At 36.8% G+C, this 25,828-nt stretch overlaps 1 protein-coding gene across 1 annotated transcript; it reads left to right on the forward strand.

The window, feature by feature from the left end:
- Positions 1 to 52: 52 nt before the first annotated feature.
- Positions 53 to 25,828, forward strand: LOC132911675 (protein unc-80 homolog). The gene is made up of 52 exons (XM_060968447.1): positions 53 to 369; positions 465 to 549; positions 668 to 770; positions 1,114 to 1,162; positions 2,353 to 2,379; positions 3,108 to 3,128; positions 3,290 to 3,435; positions 3,527 to 3,674; positions 3,743 to 3,974; positions 5,664 to 5,749; positions 5,812 to 5,895; positions 5,968 to 6,018; positions 6,149 to 6,279; positions 6,382 to 6,636; positions 6,702 to 6,877; positions 6,947 to 7,110; positions 7,181 to 7,323; positions 8,570 to 8,599; positions 9,785 to 9,914; positions 10,057 to 10,248; positions 10,333 to 10,474; positions 10,580 to 10,954; positions 11,234 to 11,681; positions 11,769 to 11,892; positions 11,955 to 12,147; positions 12,253 to 12,394; positions 12,602 to 12,711; positions 12,790 to 12,980; positions 13,106 to 13,321; positions 13,405 to 13,540; positions 13,623 to 13,892; positions 13,966 to 14,220; positions 14,296 to 14,785; positions 14,859 to 15,477; positions 15,568 to 15,748; positions 15,850 to 16,028; positions 16,134 to 16,382; positions 16,443 to 16,716; positions 16,799 to 17,106; positions 17,181 to 17,606; positions 17,670 to 17,888; positions 17,966 to 18,111; positions 18,183 to 18,510; positions 18,729 to 19,049; positions 19,304 to 19,538; positions 19,601 to 19,810; positions 19,895 to 20,245; positions 20,316 to 20,531; positions 20,651 to 20,734; positions 22,725 to 22,847; positions 24,284 to 24,432; positions 24,675 to 25,828. The coding sequence occupies exons 3-52, from the start codon at positions 685 to 687 to the stop codon at positions 25,263 to 25,265; spliced, it is 10,452 nt and encodes a 3,483-aa protein (XP_060824430.1). The 5' UTR covers positions 53 to 369; positions 465 to 549; positions 668 to 684; the 3' UTR covers positions 25,266 to 25,828.

A 25,828-nucleotide genomic window follows, 5' to 3' on the forward strand; every position in this document is an offset into this window, starting at 1 on the left:
TGGAACGACCGGCGCATTGGATTTTCCAAGAGTAGCGCGCGCATTCTCATCCTTTCCAACAGCATTACATCCACCGTGTCTTTCAGTTACTCACGATCCTGCCGTGGTGGTGCATCCACCTTTCGGTGAGTGCATACCTGCTAACGAGAGAACGATGCAACTGTGTCAGTAGGCCGTATGGCACGTGATCCTGTCCTTGCACGGTGCTGCTCTTCTTTACATCCGTGGCGACGTCCAATGATCGCGACGTATCGGGAATGCACTCCTTGAATTTTCGAGAAAACGTGCGTAGTGCGTGATCTACTTCTTCCACGAAATTGCTCTCGTTCTCGTTCGATTTCACCTCCCCCATTGCTCTCGACCGCAAACGTAAGTAGGTATCTACGTAGCAACGTTCCACGTCCAAATGGATGAAAAATAGATCGTTGCGATATTCAGAGAGAAATTGATTTATGGGATGACAGGGTGAGCCTAAGTGTGTTTGTCGTAACACAAAAAGACCGGCTGATGTCGCTAGGAAGTGAACGGAAGGATATTTGCTATTGTCAGGTGAGACACGTGGTGTTCAGATCCTATGGTAGATTGATTACTCTTTATCGAATACCCGATAAATTTCTTTTTTCTTCCTTTGCTTCTCTGTGTAACGTAAGTGTTCAAATGATTTTAGACGTTTTCACTGAAAACATGCATAAACGTCGGTCCGTCGATGGGAATGTACAGGAACAGGCTTTGCCCATTCCAGTTCAGATGTTCCTTTGGCGACAATTGAGGTACAATATTCTTCTACGCAAATCGATCTAATTTATCGATAATGAATTTTCTCTCGTTCGAAAGAAATTAATAAATCTCGATAGCACTAACAACGATGTCCAATATTTCTTGGAAAAGATACGTAGTTAAAATGCGTTTTGAGAAATCAGAAGTTTCTAACGAGCAATGCATCGTTTAAATTATTGCGTAGCACGTAAAGATTATGTAAAGACGTAAAGTATTATGCAGATCGTATATTCTTATTCGTGCCAGAGTTGTTAATTTTTGTCATTCGTTTGCAACGTATAGTACACTATATCATATATTTAATAAATACAATATACTATAATTTACATATTACAGGCCATTCATACGTGCGAAACTTGGCAAGCTTCACGAAGCATCTTGCACGGTAAAAATTCATATCTTCACTTTTATACATGTCCTTTCTATAAATGAGGTTGTTGAAGAAAGCAAACGATATAAACGGGTTTATATATGTCAGCGAATGTGTGTGTGTGTGTTTGTGTGTGCGCGCGCGTATGTGTTTGTGTGTGTATGCATGTGTGTATAAGATGAACATAACAAAAGAATTACGATGTTTACGAATTTTGTTTGTAAATTAATTTTAAAGCAAGAAATTCCAAGAAATTTTATATAATTCATATGATTAAAATGTCTTAGGACATGAGATACGATGTTTCTGACATATTCGTCCACAGATTCGAATGAAAGAACTTTCAACTTGTAGATATGCTTCTGCTCCATTACCAAAGGGGGAAACGAAACACTGTTTTATCCGAATTTTTGCTTTCGTGATTGTCTTCGATAAATTTGTTGTGCTTTTTGTTAGAGGTTTGCCTTATGTGTACAGAGAAGGTGAAAACTTGATAAATTTGAATTCTTTTTTCTTAAATCCAATGTAATTTTGCAAATACAAAGTTAATATAAAGGTTAGTATATTTCTGAAGTTGTGCTAATCAGAGTTCAGACAGCTAGAAAATACGTTCTATGAGATTATCATTACAAATTTATCCCGATAAAGATATATGAATAATAATATATTCAAACGAATGAAATCGCTTTTTATATCTGACTCGTTATACAGAAATTTTTAACTTGAGATTAATAATAAAAGGAGAATTTCTTACATGAATATTCACTATATTAATAAAACTTTTATATTCACTGTCTTTATCATGTATCTCTTTGCAATTTAAAATATTTATAATCAAATGCAAGAATTACACGCGAAATAAATAAACTCCAAATACTAACTTGCTGGAAAATATTTTAAATGGAAAAATAATTATTAACTGTAATCTAAATAACTAATTTGCGCTATGTTGCCCAAAAGATTTTATTCAAGCTTTTTTGCACTCATGGAATCCGAAGCTTTGATATTATAAATTAAATAAATAATTACAAAAAAAAATATATAAATATGAAATTGAAGTTATGGAAGAATATCGCAGGATTTCATGCTGTGCAAAATCCTTATCAACCATATCCTGTCAGCCTTTTGTTTTCCAATACCTACCCGACTACCTGCACTAACAATGTAACCTCCTCCACGCTGCCGCCTCCACGTGTCACCTGCAGTTCTGTCAACACGCGCCAGGCCATCATGTAAGTTCGCTAAGCCTGATACCTGCCTGCTCCCATGTTTGCCAACCTATTTGTGCAATTATGTACTCTCTAATTATTCTGGTTCAATTACTAGAGAGAATTCACTATTTATAAAAACTATACTATCTATTTATTACTTTATTGCATGTCTCTTTACTATAAATACGAATGTTTGCTTTATTTGCGATACCAAATATCTTTTTCAATATTTAGTCCAATTATCTCTGTTACACATTGTTGCGTACATTATTTTTTAGCTCAACTTCAAACTATATTTTGTATATATTGTCTTACGCCTGCGTTTATTGTTAAAATCAAGTGTCAACGTAGTCTCAAATTAATAAACTAATTGGTACATCGTAAGCTGATACGCTTCGTTATTTTTGTGAAGGTGTTTTGATATGAAAATTTTAATATCGATTATCGTGAAATTTTTATATTTTCTCAAAAACACGCGTTCAGTGATGAGTAGTGGGTTTGTATAGTAGAAAAGATACCTCTCTTGGGAAACTGTAAGCACTGACTTTTCTGAATGACACACATATAATTTTGTTACTTATGTGATGCAATGACGTACAATTTTTAATTTGCATCATCTACTTTGCTTGTTGTACTTTTTTCGTCTTATTTATTCTTTTCATTGTTTTACTACTTTTCAAACTATTTCGCAATGTGTTCAGAGGAATAAGCTATTAATCATGATCGTGTGTTTCTTAATGCATATGTAGGAGACCAAGGAAGCTTGTACGGTTGGTATAACAAGTATTTCACTATAATACTTTCCTTTGAAAATATAAAATTTTGATATAAAATTTCTTCTTAAATATCGTTTTATACGTCTTTTATAATTTAATTACTCGATGTCCAAAGCATCAAGTTTTCTAAACGACTTTTAAATGATCGTTGACAGTCTCTGGAGAAGGTGTTAGTTCAGAATCTTCACAATGATTTAACACCCTCTTTGAGCCTGATACTGGGCACTGTGCCACGATGGCGTTTGATCCAAACCGCTCTTCCCTACATTCTCCATGCCACGGCCAATCTCTTGCACAATAGGTGAGTCGCCTACCATTATGCTTCCTTTTTCAACAATTTTATCTAGCTTTTGCATTCCATTTTACGAGAATCGTTTTGATTAATCATAAAGGAAGGATTTTCAAACCCTTGGAGCCATGGAAACAACTCTTCTTTACATTCTGCATTGGATACTTCTCGACGCTGCTGAAGAATGTGCCGAGACAGATGCCGACCCAGGAAATCCCTTTTATTATTTATTTTCTATACCTACCATGAGTGTAAGTGATTTGCATTGAATGAAGGAAAATAATAATTTAATAGTTTCTCATATTTTTTCTTCTTACAGCTGTTCGTCTATCTTTTTGCACCGCTGTGTAATCATCTGAAAGATATTGACTTTAAAGCAAATTTACGTTTGGAAAATGGTTTGAAAATATGGTCGGCTATGTACGAATGTCGTCACCCAGATACACCTTGCTTCACTACCCACTGTCGAATTAAACCACAGGCTTTATGGAGTCGTTCTTTCAAGTATTATAAGCAACATCAAATGTCAGATGATGTGTTTGTCGGAGGAAGTGAGTGAATCTATTTTATAGTATTTCGCATGGCACGATACATAATAATATATTGTAGTATCGGGAATATACTACTTAATAATTAAATGATCAATGGTTCATTTACAAAGAATAGATTGATACAGATGTTGATTAGACAGGAAACGACGGATATTTAACATGAACTAATCGCAATAACGTACTATACTTTAGACAACTCAATAATTAATTTGCAGCTCTCGTCACAACGGATCCAACGCTCATTTTCTCACGCGGACCATACTCTCTCGACAACGCTAGCAACTTTATATCGACAACGCAACTCGCACTCCCTGACTTCTCGATTCACACTCTCTGACTTGGAATCCGCTATCCGCTATCCGCTCTTCCTCCTTGACAGTGGATACATTTCACAGGAGTTTCTGCCGATTTAGTGCATTGGTCTGTAGAATGAGGACCTATACATTTGACGCAGCAGTAATTGCGGTTGCAATATTTTTGCATATGGCCGTATCTCTGGCACCTTTTACACTGAACTATCTCTTCTTTTGTAAAAGGTGGTTCGAATTTTATTACCGAGTTCATTAATCGGTTGATATTATATATTTCTTTATTTGGCTTTTGCTTTAAATCAACAAAGAATAAAGATAGTGGGTTTTTTTGTGATTCTGTGTCTTATATTGCTGTTATTGGTAACTTCATGGCAAAGATTTTGGAGTTTGTATTTCACTTCGTCTAGGTTAGCAGAGTGGTGAATGTTGCGTAGTACCACTCGAAAGGGTCTTTCTTGTTTTAGTTGATAAGTGTGGAATTTAGCGTCCAGGGTTTTTAACAGCTTTGTTAGTTTTCTATAGGAGTCTGGATTAGTCGGCAGAATTTTAACCTGATTGTTTTTAATTTTTAGTTGATAATCTTCTTTGTTGATGTCTTTCTCGATGGACTTGATCATTGTTTGAATATCGATGACGTCATCGATGAAGATTGGTGGGGGAGGAGGAGTTTTTTGCGTTTGTTGGCTTGGTTATGTTTCTATTACATCCATAGTGTGTAGATTCTAGTAGTTTGAATCCGTTGTAAGCGGAGATGTTTATATTTTTGTTGGGCGAGTCTAGCTTGCATTTTTTGTTGTCATTTGTATGGTTTGCAAGGTGGGACAGTTTGTCCTTTTGCCACGGAGGAGGGAGAATAAAGCGGTTATAGCTTTGTTCGAGTGAGCTAGTTCCAGATGTTTGGGCCACCTTCGAGCTAGTTAATTCAAATTGAAATAACTAGTCGAGAAGCTATGATTCGGATTGGAGATTAGAAGAGTCTGATTGTTCACTAGTAAGTTTAGAAGCACTTGTTTTATTTTGACTTCACATCACTTTCGACGGAGGGTTGCCACTTATACTGTGAACTGCACTAGGCACTAGACACACACGTGTTCACGTTTCGGCAGTCGACGGCTGAATGTCCACTGACACTGACTGTGAATTTGTTTCTCTGCCTTAGCATCCCTTTTGTCCCTTTGTCTTATTCTCGCCACGCACGTGTGACGCAACCGTCGTGGCCTTTTTTCTACCGACCGACGACACATTGATAGGCGCGACAATGTTTATGGTTTACCCGATATTTTTAGGCCTTTTCGTCCACGATACTACAATATATAATAATAATAATAATAATGTATATAATAATATATATATATATATTATTGAAAATATTTTTTAGACGTGGAAAGTCCACCGAGTCAATCTGTTAGTGCGTTTTCTGATCAAAGTGCAGACAAGTCTTCAACGAAACAGTCGAACGATGATGTAAGTATAAAACATTGTTTTAGGATCGAAATTGTGATAATTAGGATTTGTATTATTTTCAGAACATTTGGGTATCGTCGCCAAAGGACACTGTTTTTCCAGAAACAATCCCCGAGGAGAGCTCTGGTGCCGAGGATGAACACGTAGTGAGTATCTAGAATAAGCAGCTTCCTCTTAATTTCACTTTGATCGATAAAATAATAGAATGAACGTATCAGGTGATCTTCAGATTACCGTCCCTCAGCGAATCGGAAAAAGCACTAGACGGGGTAAGGAAGATTTTGAATTCTATTATTTCGGTAAAATGCTAATTATTCGGACACAGTAATATTAGTTCTCTGGCATTGAAAATTTATGGTAACGATGTCAAAATACACGATTCGTGCATTATTATTTCAGGGAGAAGCCAGTATTTTTCATGTAGCTATGGGCAGGGCAACTGGTTTCTCAAAGTTAACGATAGAACAGGTTACAACAATTTCGGCATTGGATACTTGCAGACAATACCAGGAGAGATCAACGGTCACAGGGTTAGACAATTTTTATAAATAGGTTCATTAGGTTCAAAGGCTTCGATAGGTTATCATTAAAGTTTCACTATGGTATGACGTAATAGAAGATTCATTTTTTAGAGATACGGAGAAAGAAAAAGATGATCAGCCTCATAAAACAGAAAAAGAAGCACAAGACACGTCGAAAATGAAAGGTTCTGTGCAGCAACGAGGTCCTACCGATTCTAGCGGTGTAGGGTTAACAAGTAGTTGTGCTGCTATCGATGGAGACGTTCGAGCTGCTACTTTCCTCGATGTAGCTGTGCTTAGGTGCCTTTTTGTTCCTCAGTGGCAGGAAGAAGGTGTATATTGGGCTCTACAATTTTTATACTATAGGTAATTATTTACCGAAGCACTTTGCATATTTAGAATTACATTATATAAAAAAATTGTCTATACAGATTACGTATGATGAACGAAGAAACATCAGTACAACAGATGCCACGTCGCCGTAGTAATTCTTTACCCATACCTAAGATAGAAGTGTCGATTTATCAAAGTCCGGAAAGTAAAAAGAAAGATGTATCGAAAGATTTTATGGAAGTACCAGAAGTTCGAGACGTCACCTTGTTAACTGGTACATGGAAATATTTCTTAGCTTTCTTCTGAAACTTCGAACCTTGTGCTTCTGTTTCACCTATCACAGGTCACGATGGTGATACAAGTCACACAAGACGAGCCAGCGAGAAATCAAAGAAAAGAATGAAAATGGCTGACCTCAAAGCATTTGTCGAGACAAAATTGTTATCGAAATCTGAAAAAGCGCTTGAAAAAATCGGTCAAGACGATTCGAAAATGCTATTCGATCAGGTAATAAATTAAACAAAATTCTCAATCATGGACTAGCTAAGACAATAATAGAAATCAATCTTATTTCCAGGACAGTCATAGAAGTCTCGACACGGGTGACGATAATTTAACAAGACCTACTTCGACAGCGTCGAAAATCTTTGAAGCGAAGGACATTGATCGTATGAAACATCCAACGAATTTGATAAAAGGAAAAAGCATGCCAAGTTTAAGGTACGCAGTACGGGTTCAAAGTAAAACTAAACATATATCGAAATATTCAGTTTTACAAGAACTTCTTTTCTTTGACTATAAGTTTTTCTTCTTGTTCATTCGTACTCACATACACCGATATTCAATTTCTTATTTTATAGCATAACATTGCAGTTTCAAATTTCTTACGAATCTTCGTCTTAGCATTTTTAATTAATTTCAATTTTCTACCTAGTAATTTATATGTATGTGCGTACGTATGAATTTTTAGTTATGTTGTCAGTAATATAAGCAATCAAATTCAACAACTATTTTATGCTACAAGGAACAAGCATTTTTTAGATAAATAATTGTTCTCTTTGAACGTAGATTATAATCAGTGTTGGGTAGCATATCGTGTACATATTGACTTCTAATATCAGTTCTACACAAAAATGGCATCTATCTTTTAACTAGTTACTAGAAGTTCACTGTCTAGACACATTTTACTTATCTATCATATATTTGTCGGACTTACAGATCTACAGTAGAAGCATTAATTTATCGATATAGATATTGATATTTTAGATAGATGCCAGTTTTATTTTTTATTTACAATAGTTTTTAATATTTGTAGGCGAAGTAATGTATTACGCTCATTTTCATTATTTCTTGCAATTATTATTAGCACGATCATAAATCATAATAGAATTAGAATAAATTAGCAGTTTATTAATTTTACATTTATTATTATCGTCTATATAGGTATTATTGTTATATAATATTTCATCTTCCAAGCGTACTTTGAAATTTAATTTTCAGGCATCTCTTTTTCTAATTTCTAATAAGATTTTCGATTAAAACATTTCCTTAGAAAGTTGTAAATGCATCCTTTTTTAACTTGTATTTTAGCAGTTATTTCAATTCATAGATTTCAGAAAGAAAAGTTCATTTTTTACCCAACACTGACAATTATTTTTCAGCTATACCTAAATTCTTATGGATAATCCCAAAACTATGTTATTCTAATGAATACGCAGATTCTTCATGACGGTACAAATCGAAAAATCATTATGCAGGATATTAAAAAATTCAGTTCAAAAAAAGACTTTACGAAACTTCGATTTTTACCCGTATAAAGAGTTTGCCTACCTTCATTCGTAACACAGTTTTGTTCATTCTGCATAATTTGATAAGTCCTTGGTTAAAACTTATGCGTAATGTGTTTCTCTGTGTGTCTCTCTCTTCTCTCTCTCGTTCGCCTTTTCACCCCTGAACTCGTACTCAGCTGCTTGATTAACGAGCTGACCGCGGGAGGGTAAGTCATCAACGTCACTCGGAGGAAGTTCCGTACTGCAGCTCGGTTTACACGCTTCTTTTACGAGCTTCCTGCTTCCGGTAGGGCGCACAATTATCCTTTAAACACACACCACGCCCTAGCCGCCTTGGCACGTTAGCCAGAAACAACGGATACCGTAAACACGCCATTTCTCGCGCTTATTTTTCAAACTTATCCCTCGTAAGGACCAACAATTACGATATTAAGAATCACCGATCGATCTTACGCCCACTTACTGGCTGCAATTGCTAGCCACGTTTAAACATTAATATCAGTATACATAACGTTTAGCGCGGAAGTTTACAATACGAATAGGTACAGGTCGTACATTTTAAGCGCGTTTCAATCGAATATATTCCAATTACATTAATGTGTAAAATAATCAACGCTTTGTACAACAATTCGTTCGAAATCGCCTTTATCTGTTTTATAACTTTTTCAATTGCATGACTAAAGAATAATACATCGTTGATAATCTTTGTACTCTTGAGTTTGTAGTCCTATTTTGTTGTACACGCGTAGAATTTTGCCAAAACTTTGTTCACTGATTACAGAATATTCTACATACGACGTTTACTATTGAATCTAGAATAGGTTCATCAGGGGCTTAGATTTTTTGAACTACGTTCTATTTGCTACTAGAAATTGTGCAAGTGTATATGTTTCGGGCCATATAATATAGCAGAAGATTCAATTTGTGATACAACCGGCAAGAGGATATATACATATATATTTCCTACATATATCATCAATAAGATTCTCTATGAAATTAAATGTTAACCAGAAAACTTGTATTTCGTACCTTCAAATTTTTATTTCGAAGAAGTCATTCTTCTCACCGGCTGTATCACGAGTCCCATTGCACATTGTACACAAAGGTACGATCTTACCCTTGGCAAATTACTCCATATTCTTCCATCACATATATTTGAAAGTCACAAAAGTATTCAATTTCACAATATCAAGATCGGGAAAACGTACACAGTAAAATATGGTTAAGGAACACATCGAGCATGCAACGTGGAATGGCAAACGCACTGAAGTAGATAAGAACCTTAGAGGTCAGACCGTAGTGCTTGGCTAGGACTCACAGTGTCCGATGGCATGGAGAGAGTTGATGGAAATATCTACTATGTCCGGTTTCTGATGAGTCGTATTTTGTAGGTACGTCGGTGATACTCGTATCGAGAGGAAACAAAGTCGATTTTATAGTCAATCGTACACCGCACCGAACCCAATCATCACTGTCACAGAACACACGCCTACTCCATCCCCAGATTACATGAAGCGACAGGTAAGAAACATTATGGCTTACACTAAATTTGTATACTTATAGTGATCGCAAATGAGGCTATTTTATTACTATTATTTCATTATTTCTGTAGTTTGTACCAAATTATACAATTACATAGATATTATCATGGTGTCCTTTATAGGGTTCAATCGATAGTCAATTAGATGCTATCAGTATGCACGGTAGCCGTTTAGATTTTGAAAGGAAACCCAGTCTTACACGGTCGCAGACAGATTCTAATATTACTTATGCCAGCGACGAAATACCGGAAGCACCTGGCTCCTGTTGTTACATCACCAAAGAAGGCGATATCGATCTGCAAGTTGTTTTAAAAGTTGGTACTGCTTTATTACACAGCATAGTTTTGTTTTTATCTAATGTATTTTACTTACTAATCGCATTTTTAATCTTTTACTAGGCCGTACACTCGGTCGCCTTGAGGGATAGCAATTGTTGCACCTTACGAGTGTGTGAAAATATATTAAATTTAGTGGAGCTTTTAATAGATATGGGAGTGATGAAGCAGTGTCTTCGTGACGAAATTACGGGTAGCATAGCTGGTGAATACAAAATGTCTCGTAGTATAATACATACGTTACATTTACATACGCCTTTTTATTACAATCTTTTCTATCATTTCATTTCTTTATGGAATACTTTGCCAGAATCTGCAACGGCAGCCGAAAGAACGGAAGGCGGAAAAAAGAAAGATTCTCCTGAGAACGAGCAAGAGTACCGACAAGATCTTTCGGAGGAGTCCAAATTTTCATCTCACAATCTTTTGATGAATTGCGTGATCAGAGTACTGAGGCATTTAGGCTGTCCACACGGCTGCTCGGACAGAATACGTGGACCGCAGACGGATTTCTGTCGATCTCAGGGACAAACGATTCTCAGCAAATTGCATCGAGCCAGTTCGAAGCAATTTTCTCGGTTCCTGAGAACAATGATGCGGGAACAACCGATATCGGAGATTTTGGAATTCTTTCATGCATTCGTTGGATTCTGCGTGGATCCAAGTTCGTTATTATCTCCACTTAGTGAGTAAATCGAGAGGAACGAACAATGGCACGGTGCACGCTTTCGATATTTCATTCCGTTGCAAAAATGCTTATAAATAAGATGTCGATTATAATTGGTGTGAAGCTCCAAATTAATTTTCAAACGCAATTAAAAAAGATTCATCGTGTCCTCGATGTTGCAATATTTTTGCAATATTTTATATACGCATTGTATTGATTATTTTGTTACTCTTGATTTTCAATATTAGCAAGAATTTAACTCGATAGAGGAGACTTAGGATGCTTTGTGGTTGATAGATCAGAAACGAGGATGCAGCAAATCACCAGAAATCGGCTCGCAAGGAGGATACGCGACGAATTTTGGTGCTAATTTTATGGGAACTACCGGAGCTGGTGGTGGTACTGGTAATTCCTCTGCGACAGCTGCTGGCGGTACCGTAGCTACAACAACTACCGGAACTGCAGCAGGATCGTATGGGCTTAATAATCACGGTGCTCGTGGCATAGAAGGCCACATTTTCAATTATGTTTTCAAAGCCCTAGTTACACGATTCATAAAATCGCTCAAGGAGTTAAAGTCGCAAGAAAACATAAGTTTGTACTGCGATCTTCGGCAATTTATGTCATACGTCAAAGAAGTCCATGGAGGTGCTTTTCGCCGTGTCGCTCTAAGTGGAATATTAGACTCTGCCGATCGACCTAACAAGCGATGTAACAGCAATGTTCAAACTACGCGCGTTATTAGGTAAAGAAAGCTGCAAATATATTTTCTAAAGCACGCGGAGAGAGATGAAAAATATAATAGAGAATGAAAATGTGTAAACACTTTCAGGCATATACATCAATCTGATTTGGAGGAACACGCAGATATCGGCGGGGATACTTGTTACACCGTGGACGATAGAGGTACCAGGAAATTTCTTTTCAAAAAACGGAGTACGTCTTCAACTTGTGCAGTATGTACATCGAATTAAATATATTATTATATTATCACTGATTCTTCATTTTGATAATGTAGTTTACATTTATGCAGAGTCTTCTTGAAACGGAACTAAGCGAAGAGAATGCAAAGATTAGTCAAAGTCCTCTGGGAAATTTGAGGAAAAAGCATCACATACTTACTCCACGACAAAGTGAACGTAATTTAGGAATAGAATCGTTGAGTTCTGGGAAAATTCGAAAATCTACTCGCTTTCAAATTGGTGGCATAGGTAGAAATTATTAATGTTTCTAATTTCTACTACTAATAAAGTAATAAAAATAAATTAATAAAAACTGACTATGTACAAAATTACTATGAGCATATAAAATTTCAGTCAATTGGTTTCGAAGGGAATATGGTAGAACTGATTCTACTGATAGTCACGAAAGTAGCGAATCTCCAACAGACGGTAATTTCGTTAGGCAATCCAGTTTTCATTATGGTCATCATCGTAGTGGATCTAGGTCGGGACGTGGGTGAGTCCGTTTCCATAAAGAACTACAAACTCGATTAAATTCGGAAATTTCTTTCTACGTACATACGTATACAGAATACTTCAGAACTAGAGATTTATAGCACAGGAAATACCATGGAAAGTTATTAAATTTTATTTTACCTTTTGGTAAATTAATAAAATAAAATTTTAAGGTTTCATTGTAATTACAAACATTCTATTTACATAGCGTTGGCCTAACTTTGCAAAAAGCAAAACGTCGAATGGAAGATCAGTTGAATAAAATTGGTTTCGGAAAAAGTAAGAAAAAGGAAAGTCTAGAAGAGGTACCAGGAAGCTGTAAGTGATCGACAGATTGTTCCGTAATTTTCTGCCGTGTTTTTAAATTTACCTGAAATACGATTGTACTGCAAATAGATTTCAGCAGAAGGAATTCTATGGAATTTGGCGAAGCTTCTAGGGAATCTGAATTCGTAGTGTTGAAAGAGAGAAGGCTGGTACCCCGTAATGCCGTCTACGATGGAATGCTAAGATTCTCATTCTTATTGGAGACATGCCAACCGGGTTCGGTTCCTGATCACTATCTTATGGCGGCAATCTTAGATCTTGTAAAAATATTTTATTTTTTACAATATTAAATCAATCTCAAACTTTAATCGAAGAAATCACTGATTTTTTATATATTCGAAGTAATTAACATCAAGGAAGTCGCCATATATGTATTTTTCTGTAGCCTTATGCCCCAGTGGTCGCACGAGCTTCTTTGTTATTGGAATGTGCCCATTTTGTTCATCAATGTAACAAAGGGCAATGGCCAACCTGGATGAAAGTAAACTCTCCTCTGTTTCGTCCATCGGTTCCCATTAATAATCGAAATGCATCTACAGTGCTGTCCAAAATTCACATATTGCAACGTACTGCTGGGAAATTATTTTATCAATGGGCAGAGGTACCTGATAAGTATTGATATTCACGCAGAAGAAACAAATCATTATGAAGAAGAATACATTCGATAATACGCGTATTTAACAGGCTCTTGGAACAAGATTAGAAGAATTACTGCTGGAAGATAAGCAAAACGCCGATCAAATGATCGCAATCGTATCTGATGAAAATAAACAAAGAGATTTAATTATCGAAGACGAGGAGGAAGATTTCCTCGACGAAGGTAATTTTATGCATAATCTTAAGATACAATTACAAAAGAATTGACTTGGATAAGTAAGGAGAGATGTTCATCGTCGTTTCAGCTAGCATAAATGGCTATGGATCTCAATGTCCAATGGCGTTACGCCTTGCAGCCTGTATTCTACTCCTGGAAGTGACAGCGTTTCTAAGAGAAACTTACCAAACTTTGCCAAAATTTAATAAACTTTTAACGAAAGAACGACCACCACCTTGGGAAAGAATGTACAGCAGAGAGGCAAATCGACGATGGAGCATGGCACTTTCCTCGATGGGTCACTCCCAAACGTCGGCTCAAAGTCTTCAATCGATCGTAGGTGATCGTGAAGTAGCTCGTAAGTATAACAAGATCCTGTCTCATTTATGCTTCGTTTCCTTTAATTTAACTCTATCAAATTATATTTTAAGCGGAACGCAAGATCAGTTTCGTGCTTTACGAGCCTGATAATGAGTCAGAAGGTAGTAGTAAATCAACTGTTACTATCCAAGGAGAGGATTTTCAAGGTGCTGAGAAAGACAAGGCCAAACGAGTGCAGCCACCTCAAAGTCGACCGTTTCTCCTTCGTCGTGGGACGGCAGAAAATGCAACTGGTTCGTTTAAAAAGCGAAGTTTGAAACTCAGACGTGGTACCAAAGAAGGCAAAGATACAGAATGTGAGGCTTGTAAGTATACTCTGAAAATATGTTCTAATCCCTATAAATTCTGGTGTGTTGGATAAAAATATTAATCTTCGTTAGATACGGTAAAACGTGCAGATTCGATACAGTCGAAGAGAAAAGTGAGTTCACTGTCGGATAAAAGCGACACCTCCGAGCCTGGTTTCGGAGGTGAAGTCAGCGGAGAAGAATCTCCGGGAATTCCCGTCGACGATCAACTACCGGAGAGTCCCAGCGACAGCAACGAAACGGACGAGACGAATAAAAATTTCCCGTGGATGAAAGTCTTGATACAGTTCACCAATTCGTTCAACTTTTATTGCTCTCATCAGAACTTTTGCCATCCCTATTGTCACCGGCGTCAAATGCGAGCGTGTAGCAGGTTGATGAAGTCTATAAGGAAAATTTATGGAGAAGAATTTGGCATCCTCAATGGTACAGGAATGTTTGACTTTGATACTGATAAAAAGGAGGCGAGTAAAAAGGAGAAGCGCAGCCGGAAGGTTTCGGAACAAGCGAGTACTCAAGTGTCGCCTGTGCGTAGAAAGGATAGCGTAGGGAAAAAATACAAGTAATTCTTATACTATTTTCTATACGGGGATATAATTAAATATGAAATCCAAGTATTTCTATTTCTTAAACAGGATTGAGAAGAACATGGATGGATCTCAATCGGGTAGACTGGCTCAACGAGATTCGTCAAAGGATTTGGCTGATCAAGATTCAGAGAAAGGGAAAGAATCTTCGAAAAAGTCTGCAGATCCTGATAGAGAAAATTCACCGATTCTGAAATATTTAAGAACTCAAGTGAAGGACATATTTCATGCACCGCTGGCTACTTTGGTGAAAGGTGCGGTAGTAATGACCGAGGAATTATTCGTGGACGTTCTACCCGTTGCGTGGGAACTTTTGTTAGAATCGAACCAAGAAGTTGCAGCTTCCGCCGCATCGCTTTTCATAGTCGGTGCTGTGCGAGCTCCTAACCAAGCCAGCGAATTGATGCACCATGGTCTTCAGCATAGTAGCACGAGCGTACGAATAAACGCGATACTAAGGTTTCAAGTGTTATGGAAGCTACGATATCAAGTTTGGCCACGTATGGAAGAAAACGCTCACCTCACGTTCAAGGTTCCTCCACCTGGCATAGAATTCACGTTACCATCGCCAAAAATCGGTATCGAGTCATTGCCCGTCGTGGATCCACCTTGGATGCCACAAGTAAAAACAAAGGTGGAGGAAGTGACTATTAACCAGGAACATCATGTAAGCCTGAAATAAGCGTTGAAATTGTAGAACACCTTAGAATTAGAATTTTCAGTAGATTAAGTAGAATTTACTACAACTATTACTTAGAGGTCCCTGGTGACGGCAACGAAAACTCGTAAGAAGCAACAAACTGAACTCATAAAAAGGGCTTTGCAGGCACAAGACGACAAGAAACGCGAAGAAAGGGAAAACTTTTTGATCACTACCATACCGATTACCGTGCAAGCAGCATACGAGCCCAGCCCTGTTGGGGACGATCATGACGAAGGTAATGCCAAGTACTTTCTCTAACCCTCGAAACTTGGTCAATGCGATAAACGATCGCACTGAATTCCCGTCCCTACATTTAAAAATCTCATATCTCTGTAGGAAACGTTGGGGACGAAGATGGTGGCGAAACTATACAAAGAAACACGTCTCATCATGGCCAATCTGCACCTTCGTTATTCCCTTCTTCCTTATGCTCTGCAATCGTACAAATAATTCATCTGCTTGACGATGCCGCCGTCTCAGACGATGGAAGCGCTGTTTACGAAGTTGCATATCAAGTAAGCGATTCACCGTTCGATTAGTCGTATGACAAATATTTTTAATAAAATATATGGGATGGTATTTTTAATTTTAATTGTTTTTAATTTTAATTTGATCAATAGGTAATCTGGAATTGTTTGGTAGAAGATAGTGCACTATTCCTGCGTTACGTTTTGGAACGTCTAACCAGAGAGAAGCAGGAGTTGATGTTTAAAATCTTGCGACATCTTATTCGGTTTGTGCCGAAGCTCCCTCAACAGGCTGCTTTTGCTTTGTACAATTACATCATTGGATATGTTATGTTTTATGTACGTTCTCCGCACGAAGAAGGACAAAAATTGATTGGAACAGCGCTTTCGATTCTATGGATGGTAAGTAAATTTAAATAAAAATTCGAATCGAGGAGCTCTAAGAACGTTTGTTCTTTACAGGTTGTGCATAGCGTCCACGGAATAATGTTCAAAGATTTGAAGCAAATATTACGGAAGGAACAGTGTGATGCTTCGATTTTGCTAACCGCAAACGTCCCATCTGCGAAAAGAATCGTAGTTCACGGTCCTCAAGATCCAGACGCAGGAGGAATTCCCTCGCAGTTTCCGGTGCAGGAAGACACGCAATTTTGCCAGATACTGCAAGAATCTTTAGACTTTTTTAGTATCGAGGAATCGAAACAACGGGAGTATTTCCTCGTTGACTACAAAACACGTTTGTACTAATCACATCTTTCTATAATTCCACCTCGTGATTTACGATTATTTTCTTCACGCGATTACGATTTGCATTCCAGATCAAATTCGCAATCCGTCATCGTACGTTCGAGATTACTATTTCTTTAAAGGTAGATCGCAATTTTCGGAAATCGAATTGGTTCACATGAAACCGGAGGACGCATTCAACGCTTTGCAACGTCAAGAACTCGTTCACAAGTTCGTCGAAATTGGCAAAGTCTTGTTAACGTGGGCAATCTTGAAAAATGTCGACATGGTAGTCCAAAGAGTGGTCTTTCTTCACGAAGAACTAATGAAGCTACCTTCTTTCCCAAGAAGAGCACTGGAGGCGGATTTGGACTTGTACAAAGGCGGTGAGATTGGCAGAGTAAGTAAAGTTCTATTCTACTACATTTAATGAGAATTATATCATGGGAGAATTATAATTATTTCTTTCGTCAGGAGCTTCTTGGTCTAGACGTGATGCACAAATTTATGTGGGTCAAGCTGATTGCCAGGATGTTCGAAGCGATGGCAGGAAATTTTGCTTATTCAGGGGATATTCATCTGTTTCTAAACGTTTTAAACGGTGCATTGATTCTGCACAGCGAAGATTCCTGCATTTTGCGTTACGTCATAGCTACGTACATTAACGCCGCGCATAATTTCAAGAATATCTTTTCAACGAATGGCTATTTGCTAATTATGCCAACGTTGTTGCAACTGTATTCGACTCATCAGACGAATAAATTGGTGACAACTACCGTAGAGTACGCCGTTAAACAGTTTTACCTCATGAACCGAAAGCCTTTTATTCTTCAAATGTTTGGAAGCGTTTCCACCATATTGGACACGGATGAGACCAGCATTCATGGGGAAGCGCACAAGGTATATCGTGCAATCGTATAATATGACCATTGTATTCGTCTAATTTTCGAAAATTGTTTAAAGGTTCCCTCAGCGTGTCTATTTAATTTATTGTTGAGCCTGGAGACTCCATCACCGGATCCTTTGCACATAGATGAATTGGTTAAAGAAGAAAAACCTCTAAAAGCTATCGATTTTTGTTATCATGATGAGAACGAAATGGTTACCGTGTTAGATTGCATATCTCTTTGCGTGATGGTAATAGCTTACGCTCCTGATTCCGTGAGGGGTCAACAAATGCTGGTAAGGCAAATTTAGCTAGCTGTATTTAAAATATATGTTCCGTGAATATCCACGATTAACCTTCTCTAATTTAACAGACCATATTGGAAGCGATACTGCCTTGTTACGTTCAACAGATACAATCTCCGACTTACAACAAAGAAGGAAAAACCGAGAAAGAGATAATACATCAGTTGGCCATAGCTGTGAAGACCTTAGTGAATAATTCCGAAGCACTCACAAAGTAAACTTTGATTTTCGATAAAAACTTTTAGTTTCCAAGTATACATATATCGATGCATCGAATTTTTTCAGATATTATAACGGACCGCAAAAGTCGAGCCCTGAACACAAGGGTTCTAGTCAAAGAAATTATGGCAAGGGTCCGTATTCGCCTGGTTTTGACTTCGAAGACGAAAGTCAGTCTATCAAGTATATAGAACATTCTAGAGTGCGAATCTTCTACGATCGGGACAACGACGATGCCGAAAATTGTCATAAAAATGAGTTTCGAGGACCACGCGATATGCTATTGAACATGGTAGGAGACTTTGTAGCTCGTTGCTCGACTCGTTTGGTAGAATTGAATAAGAAATCTCAGGATGGCAAGACGATCGAATTGTTGGACTCCAAATGCCATATAGTAAGTATCTCGTTTGCCTTTCTACGTTTTATCAGTGTTCTACGTGTACATTATTTTCTAATAGAATAAAAATCCAGCTTTTTAACTAAAATCTTCATTAATTAGTTTTCAGCTATTTGGTAACTTATTTATTCCATTTCTGTAGAATTTTTCATGTTTGTTATTAACATAAGAATCATATGACAGAATGAAATTGTAATATAATGGTTCGTTAATAGCGATTAGCGGACATTGCGCACAGCCTGTTAAAAATATCTCCATACGATGCGACTACGATGGGTTGTCTCGGCTTAAGAAGATACATGAACGATATTTTACCTTCGACCGATTGGTCCAGTGACGATATGAGACCTGCACTGACAAATATTTTAAGAAGACTAGACAAAACGTTTAGTAAAATACATAAAAAAGCTTCCATCAGAGGAAGCACCGATTGGGCTGCAGCGAGCAATATTTTGAAAGGAGTTTACGAAACATTGGCCAAATGTCCTTACATCGCCCATTTCGCGTATTTAAAGGCACTATTAACCACTTGTCAGGTATCGTAATTATTTTTATCGTGTATCTTTATAAATATATTAAAAATAAATTCTAAGTCGAATATTTATCACAACTTGAAGTGGGTAATAATAGATAACATTGTCATTGAAGTTTATTTACACATTTAAGTGATTGTTAGATAATTAAGTGATTTATGCATTACGAACTTAGGTACTGAAGAATTAATAACAGTAGCGCAGCAATAATAAGGCGTTTAATATTTTATTAATTAGAAGCTTTAATTTATCTATAGTCGTTAATCATTGGAGATACCCCGTCGGAGTATATGTCAGCTTCCTCAGCCGCTTTTATGAGTAAAATACCTCCGCAACATTTTTGTTCGACGGTACTTCGACTGATAGCACTCTACGTTATATCTCTTGGAGAAGGATACCTACACGCTATGTTTGCAACTCAGACTCGAATCGAAAACGTGCTTCTTAATTTATTAATACCGTTGTTCCTACGCGTGGGAACTGGAAGAAAAGGTAATATTTCGGTAAAACTTTCGAAAATGCTAGAGACCGGAAAAGATATTATTATGTTTTAGATGTACCAAAGCTGAGACAGTCGGATATAAATTTTGCTTTAACCGCGGTATTAAATACTTTATGGCCACCTACCACGAAGACTGTGCCGATAACTTCACAAAATATAAAGACAACGACAGACATGAGAACGGGTAGTTTAACGTTTGTAGCGAGAGATTCAAAGACTTTAACTAAAACGTCGTTAACGTTGTATCAAATTGCCTTTCTAGGTAAGCGATCGAATGATTTTTTAATAACTTTTATACCAAACATCTACGATAGTTATTTTATCCATATTCTGCGCTTTCCTGTAGCCTTAAAAATAATGACGATATGCTTTGAAACGGAACTGAAAACCGAATGGCCAAAAATTTTACGCACAATGCGTTTGTTGAACAAACGAAACGAGGCTTCCACTTATCTCTGGAACTTTATAGAATTCGTAGTAACTCATCGAACCGCTTTGTACATTCAAATGCTACCGTTCATCGTTCATAAGATCGGTCAAGCACCCATTTCAGAGCACGAGAGAAATATGCAGACCACCATACGAGCAAAGATTAGCGGCGATACTAAAACAGTACCAAAGTCACGTGGTACTCTACTGGCTGATCTTATACACGAATTGAAGAACTTGAAAGAAGAAATAGAAGATCGGAAATTTGGTTAGTAGGACAAATTACACGATACGGTCAGATCAATTTGATTTGTTGTCGATATAAGACTGGTTTATAGACGAGATACAACCAGAACCGAAGAAGAGTGTCCCGGACATGCATACCGCGACCGAGGGGCAATCTCGCACACAGAGACTATCGTTAATCGATCTTTTAACCGGGGATCTTGGAACCAGGGGTCACATGAATCATCAGTCAAATTCAAGTGGTACCATTAAAACAACACAACCGAGTCAAGTATCGGCGCCACCAAATGGTATACAAACTGCACGTGGTACGTTTTTATCGCTTATCACATTCCAAATTCGTTCGATAGAATTTCACAAAGAGTTTTAACAAATTTTCAGTTGTGGTGGAATTAACGTTGATATTTCCATTTTATTGATATTTTAGGATCAAGTACAAGCGGAGGTTCGTCCACCCTCCGTGAAGCTTGCGAAGGCATCGCCGAGCAGCAAGGGGAACAACTACCAACAGGTATTTCGTTTCTTCCGAAATTTTTAATATCAGTCCCGAATTTTAATTATTAACGGTGCGACTGCAAGCCTCTCATAAATGTTTCGCTGTTTTTCTAAGCGATTAAGAGACGTTTACCACAGTTGGATCGAGCCATTGTCTATAGGGCACTGCGAGGAAATTTGCAAAGCTCTTGTGACACCTTGTTCTTTTTGCTTCGTAAATAACGATGCATCGTTTCATTTCGTTCCCTGATAGCGAGGCTTGCGACGAAGCGTCTAAATATTTTTCCCCTTTTTCGAATGCAAATTCTTTTGTTTCCAAGTCTAAATCTTATTACGTGTAACCACTTAACTCGATTTCCATCGCTCACACTTTTAATTTTCCATTTTCCATCGTTTGGGCCTCCCTGTTTGGTCTTATATTGATCATTGCGTTGCTTCCATTGCTAGCTAGGGGACGGAGGTAAGCGGATTCTAATAGTAAATTCTGCTACAGTCTATGATAAACGTCCTGCTGGTGTGTTTCCCCTATCACGCTTCTCCATATCTCGTAATTTCATCTAATCTTGCTCACTTTTTCTCCTCTTCTATATTCCTTTTGATCATATCTGTTGCTAACTATCTTTGTATTATTTCCGTGAACAGAGATTCGATCAAATTATGTGTACGATTGTAATTCGATTTGTGTACGTATGCACGTTAAAAAAGTTTATTCCTCAATGTACATTTCTGTGTACGCTAGCGGACAAAGCGTTACCGAATTTCTCGTCTTCCCTTTGAAAGCAAGGTTTGAACTTGTTTACCGTGTGAATTCATCCTTGTAACATATAACGAACAAGTAATCGTAAAATGTGACTACTTTAATCCATTAATCAGAATGAGTATATACACATACATGTATAGTACATATTTCGTTTAGCGTGTACCCCATATATTTCGTACATCTCGTTTTTCATGTACTTTATGTGACGATATGTTTTATAACATATAAAGATTGATTGACAGAAAAGTTGAGGGTGATGTCCGAGCCTTATAGGTATAAGATTCGATCATTGCCCGCTACTATTCATACCGAATCAGCAAACAATTTGACGAGCTTGATTTCATGAAACCTTAATCGGGGGAAGAGTATTTATTATGAAAAATATAATAATCTCATTTTCACGGTACGTTCCACTAGATTATTCTATTATTACTGCTATTTTTCCTTTCATGTTTCTGTACACAGCCGTAATAAATAAGTATATATATATATTTATATATACATATACATATACATATAGCAGTAATTAGACAATGGTAATGTCCAACAGTTGGTATCCTATTCATTGTTGCATAGTTGTATTTCATTATAACGTAGTTGCTTCGACTTTCTCGTTTGCTTTCCTCTCCTTACCTGATCACACGATCTATCTGTAATTGGAATCTAATTCTTTCACTACAAGCTGACACAGTCAATTTGTTTATCGGATAAAAGAATGCTTACAATTCGCGTTTGCGTGGGCGTGTACGTACGCTTAAACACTTTATACAACCTTCATGTTTCTCCATCGATACTGTATTTTTTATTCTTTTCTTTCTTTTTTTTTTTTTTTTTTTTTTGCCCAATAAGAGTCTTGCTTACATAAACGTTTAAACACAATTTCTCACAGGTCTTCCATAATCGAAGCAACCTCGTCAAGAGTCAGGGAGAAAACACGACTATTTACATACTACATTATACTGTTTCATATTTAACCGTTTCGTTTCAGATTTCCCGCTGATTAATTCTGTTATACAGATATCTTATTTTTCAAAACTCATAATTTTCCATTAAATTGAAGTAATTGCGCCGTGAAAGTAGACTATACTTTCCGTACGTTGTATAACACACAATATTGAATATTAATGCTTTAGTAGACTTTAAATGATCGTAAACAATATATCAACGTAATAATAAAACTGTCACCTGGTATGTCTCATTTGTCGTCTTTCCCTTCATTCTCGACGTTAAATGTGGCATGTTTCAGATAAATCCCAACCATCTTCTACTAGCGATGAACGTAACCATGTAAAGCCTCATCCTATATTAACTCATCAAAAGGCGCCAAAACTGCGCTTTCTCTCCTCCGTAGAGTTTAGGCACTCATCAGGTAAATTTCGAGCCTGTATTATAAATAAATAAGTTATAGTTACGACAGATCACGATATTACCAAATTCGTGAAAATAGCACTAGCGATTTACACAAAAATGTAAATAATAATTATAAAAATTAATATGTCTACTAAATTAATATGTGTTATATAGATAGAAAGATTTATGAATCTGAATATTACAATATCTAAATTAGCAGATAATGGATGTTTATGATAAAGCTGCATTACAATGTTTAACAAACGCTATAAGAAATTCAGACATTGAGATTTTCAATAGAATTTCTATAAATCAATTTGTACATACATACATGTATGTACGTATACATATATTTGCAACGTAGAAGTATAGAGATAACAGCTCAAATTGAAGTTTAACAACTTTTTCTTGCAATTTTTTATATTTTATCGAATATGCATATTGATCTAATTGAAACGTAGAATATAGTATGATGAAGGGGTTACCATTAGAAAAGATTCAAGTTAATCCATTCCATTCATTTCATTTATCTTTGTAAATACAACGAAATCTTCCAATAGTATAAATCATTAGCATGTTTAATTATTTTCTATTATATCTTACCATATATCATACTTCACTTCATTATCATTTGCACGATACTTTTATCAGCTGATACAAATAATACAAAAACACGTACCCTTTTACCATATCTATGTTAATCATATTTATCATATCTAGTGATAATAGATACACTTTTAGTAACAAGATAAAATAATTAAAGTAACCATTGTGAAAAGTACACTCTATACATACAATATTGTACATTCTCTATATCTCTATATTGCCCCTCTCTTTTCTTGTTTGATTCCTTTCTTTGCACATACATACAATTGCCAGATGCTCGCTCTTCTACAGTCCTTCCAAGCTTACTTGTTTCAAATTATAGCGAACAAAACGTACTACAACATAAATATGCATATACAAATAAGTTACATGACTAAGCTTCTAATTGTAAAAGTACTACAGAAAAGAAAAGAATATTACTTTCTTTATCGGATATGGTTATGAGCATGACTTTCAATAAATTCACTGAATATTTTGTTCCTTTTAAAGCACCTTTTAAACAGAATGTATAGTGTACAGTGTACATATGTAATGCGATGCTAAAACTCTATTCTTATTCATGAATACGTTATACGTATCAAAGACAAACATTCGAAATGCGATTAGGATTTAATATTATTCGTATTTCGATCTATAAATAGATAAAAAAAGGAATATTTGCTTAATAAATATTTATTCATAGTAGAGATAGTGCGATGTTAAGACAATTACATTTCACGAAACGTAATTGTTATTTGAAAAACCCTTCGGGTTACAATTTGTAGTTATGGAAGAGCAGCATGGATAGATTGTAGAATAGAGAGTAGAATTTTATGCGCAAAGAGAATTAATCGCGTGTTATTTTAATAGGGGAAACCGTGACGAGCCAACTCAGCCCAACCAGTCCAAACGAGGACAGTTCAGGCGAATCCCGCCCAGACAAACCTCGATTACAACGCTCTATGGGTCAAAGCAAGAAGACTTTTCGATTGCGAAAGAGTCGAAGAAGTCACGTAGAAGTAATAATATGTATACAGCTGTAAAAATATCAGATATTACGGACAGTGTTAAACGATATTATATTTAATTCGATAATCGTAACAATTTGAACGGTTTAAGAATTTTAAGCGCATCATATTTGCTTTTACATACTTTTATTTGTACCTTTTATTTGTACCTTTTATTTGTTGATGATACAGTTGAGTTAATTTAAATATTTTAGGCACAATACTTACACAATGGCTTGGAATTTCATTTTCAGACAGTGCAAGCGAAATCAGAACAAAGTAATAACGTATCGCAACCAACGACCCAGCCATCGATACTAACGCCACCGATTCCAACGATGGAACCATCGAGCTTCAACATCCCCTCCGATTCGTCGTCGATTCGTTCAAGAAGGAGTTCGTCTATCCGACAATCAGACTGCGAAAAGGGCGGTAGTTTGTTGAGCGATCAACAGCAAATGCACGCTAACCTTCACCATCACCTATACCATCACCATCATCATCACCATCACCTTCACCTTCAAACATCGGATGCTTCATGGGACGAAGATACATCCAGTACGTCCGGTTATCGTGAGTCGTACAGTATGCAATTGGTGTCACTAGAAAGCAGCAACAATAACACTCGTCCAATTCAAGCACCGCCTTTAGCATCGCCAGATTTGAACGACATGCCCTCGACTAGTAGCACTACGACTCACATTTTCGAGGGAAGCTCGCCAGATTGCTCTATCAACGGAAGCGGAGGAGAGAAAACTGCATTATTGACAGCTAGTCAAAGAACAACCTCTCAACATTCCCTATTGATGGTATTCCCCAATCAAGACGAAGATACGTTGATCTAAGGCAATTAACGAATATAGTCGATGTATACCATGACGAGACTGATTAAAACGTCAATAACCTCTAATTGCTAACGGGAAGTCTCACAGTACATATCCATGTGCTAGTATTATTTGCCACTTGAATCGTTCTTTCTATTTCGATCTAATATACGATACCTTTCTTTTCCAATATGTTTAGGTGTTAATAGGAAGAGAGTACTATTTTCCGTATAAGAATAAGCGCGAATAGCACGTACCGTTGATTACTGTCAAAAAAATTGCGTTAGCAATTAAAGGTTTAGTCGAACACGACAATGTAGAGAATTTTCGTAACGTAGAACGACTGAGAATTAAGAAACTGATCTAATACGGTGTTCAGAGTTTTCAATAATGTTCTCCGTTGACCGGAAAGACCAATTAAAAATACATATGTTGAGAGCCTAGCCTCGTGGTCACGGAATATGTACTTTGTAATACTTCGACGAGCGTAGCGAAATTACGACCACGTGGATGATTAGGCCTAATATTTGTATGTCACGACTCTGTAAAAAACGAACATTTGAAATAAAAATACTTTAAGAGAA

This window comes from Bombus pascuorum, chromosome 11, assembly GCF_905332965.1.
Source record: "Bombus pascuorum chromosome 11, iyBomPasc1.1, whole genome shotgun sequence".
Lineage (NCBI taxonomy): Eukaryota > Metazoa > Arthropoda > Insecta > Hymenoptera > Apidae > Bombus > Bombus pascuorum.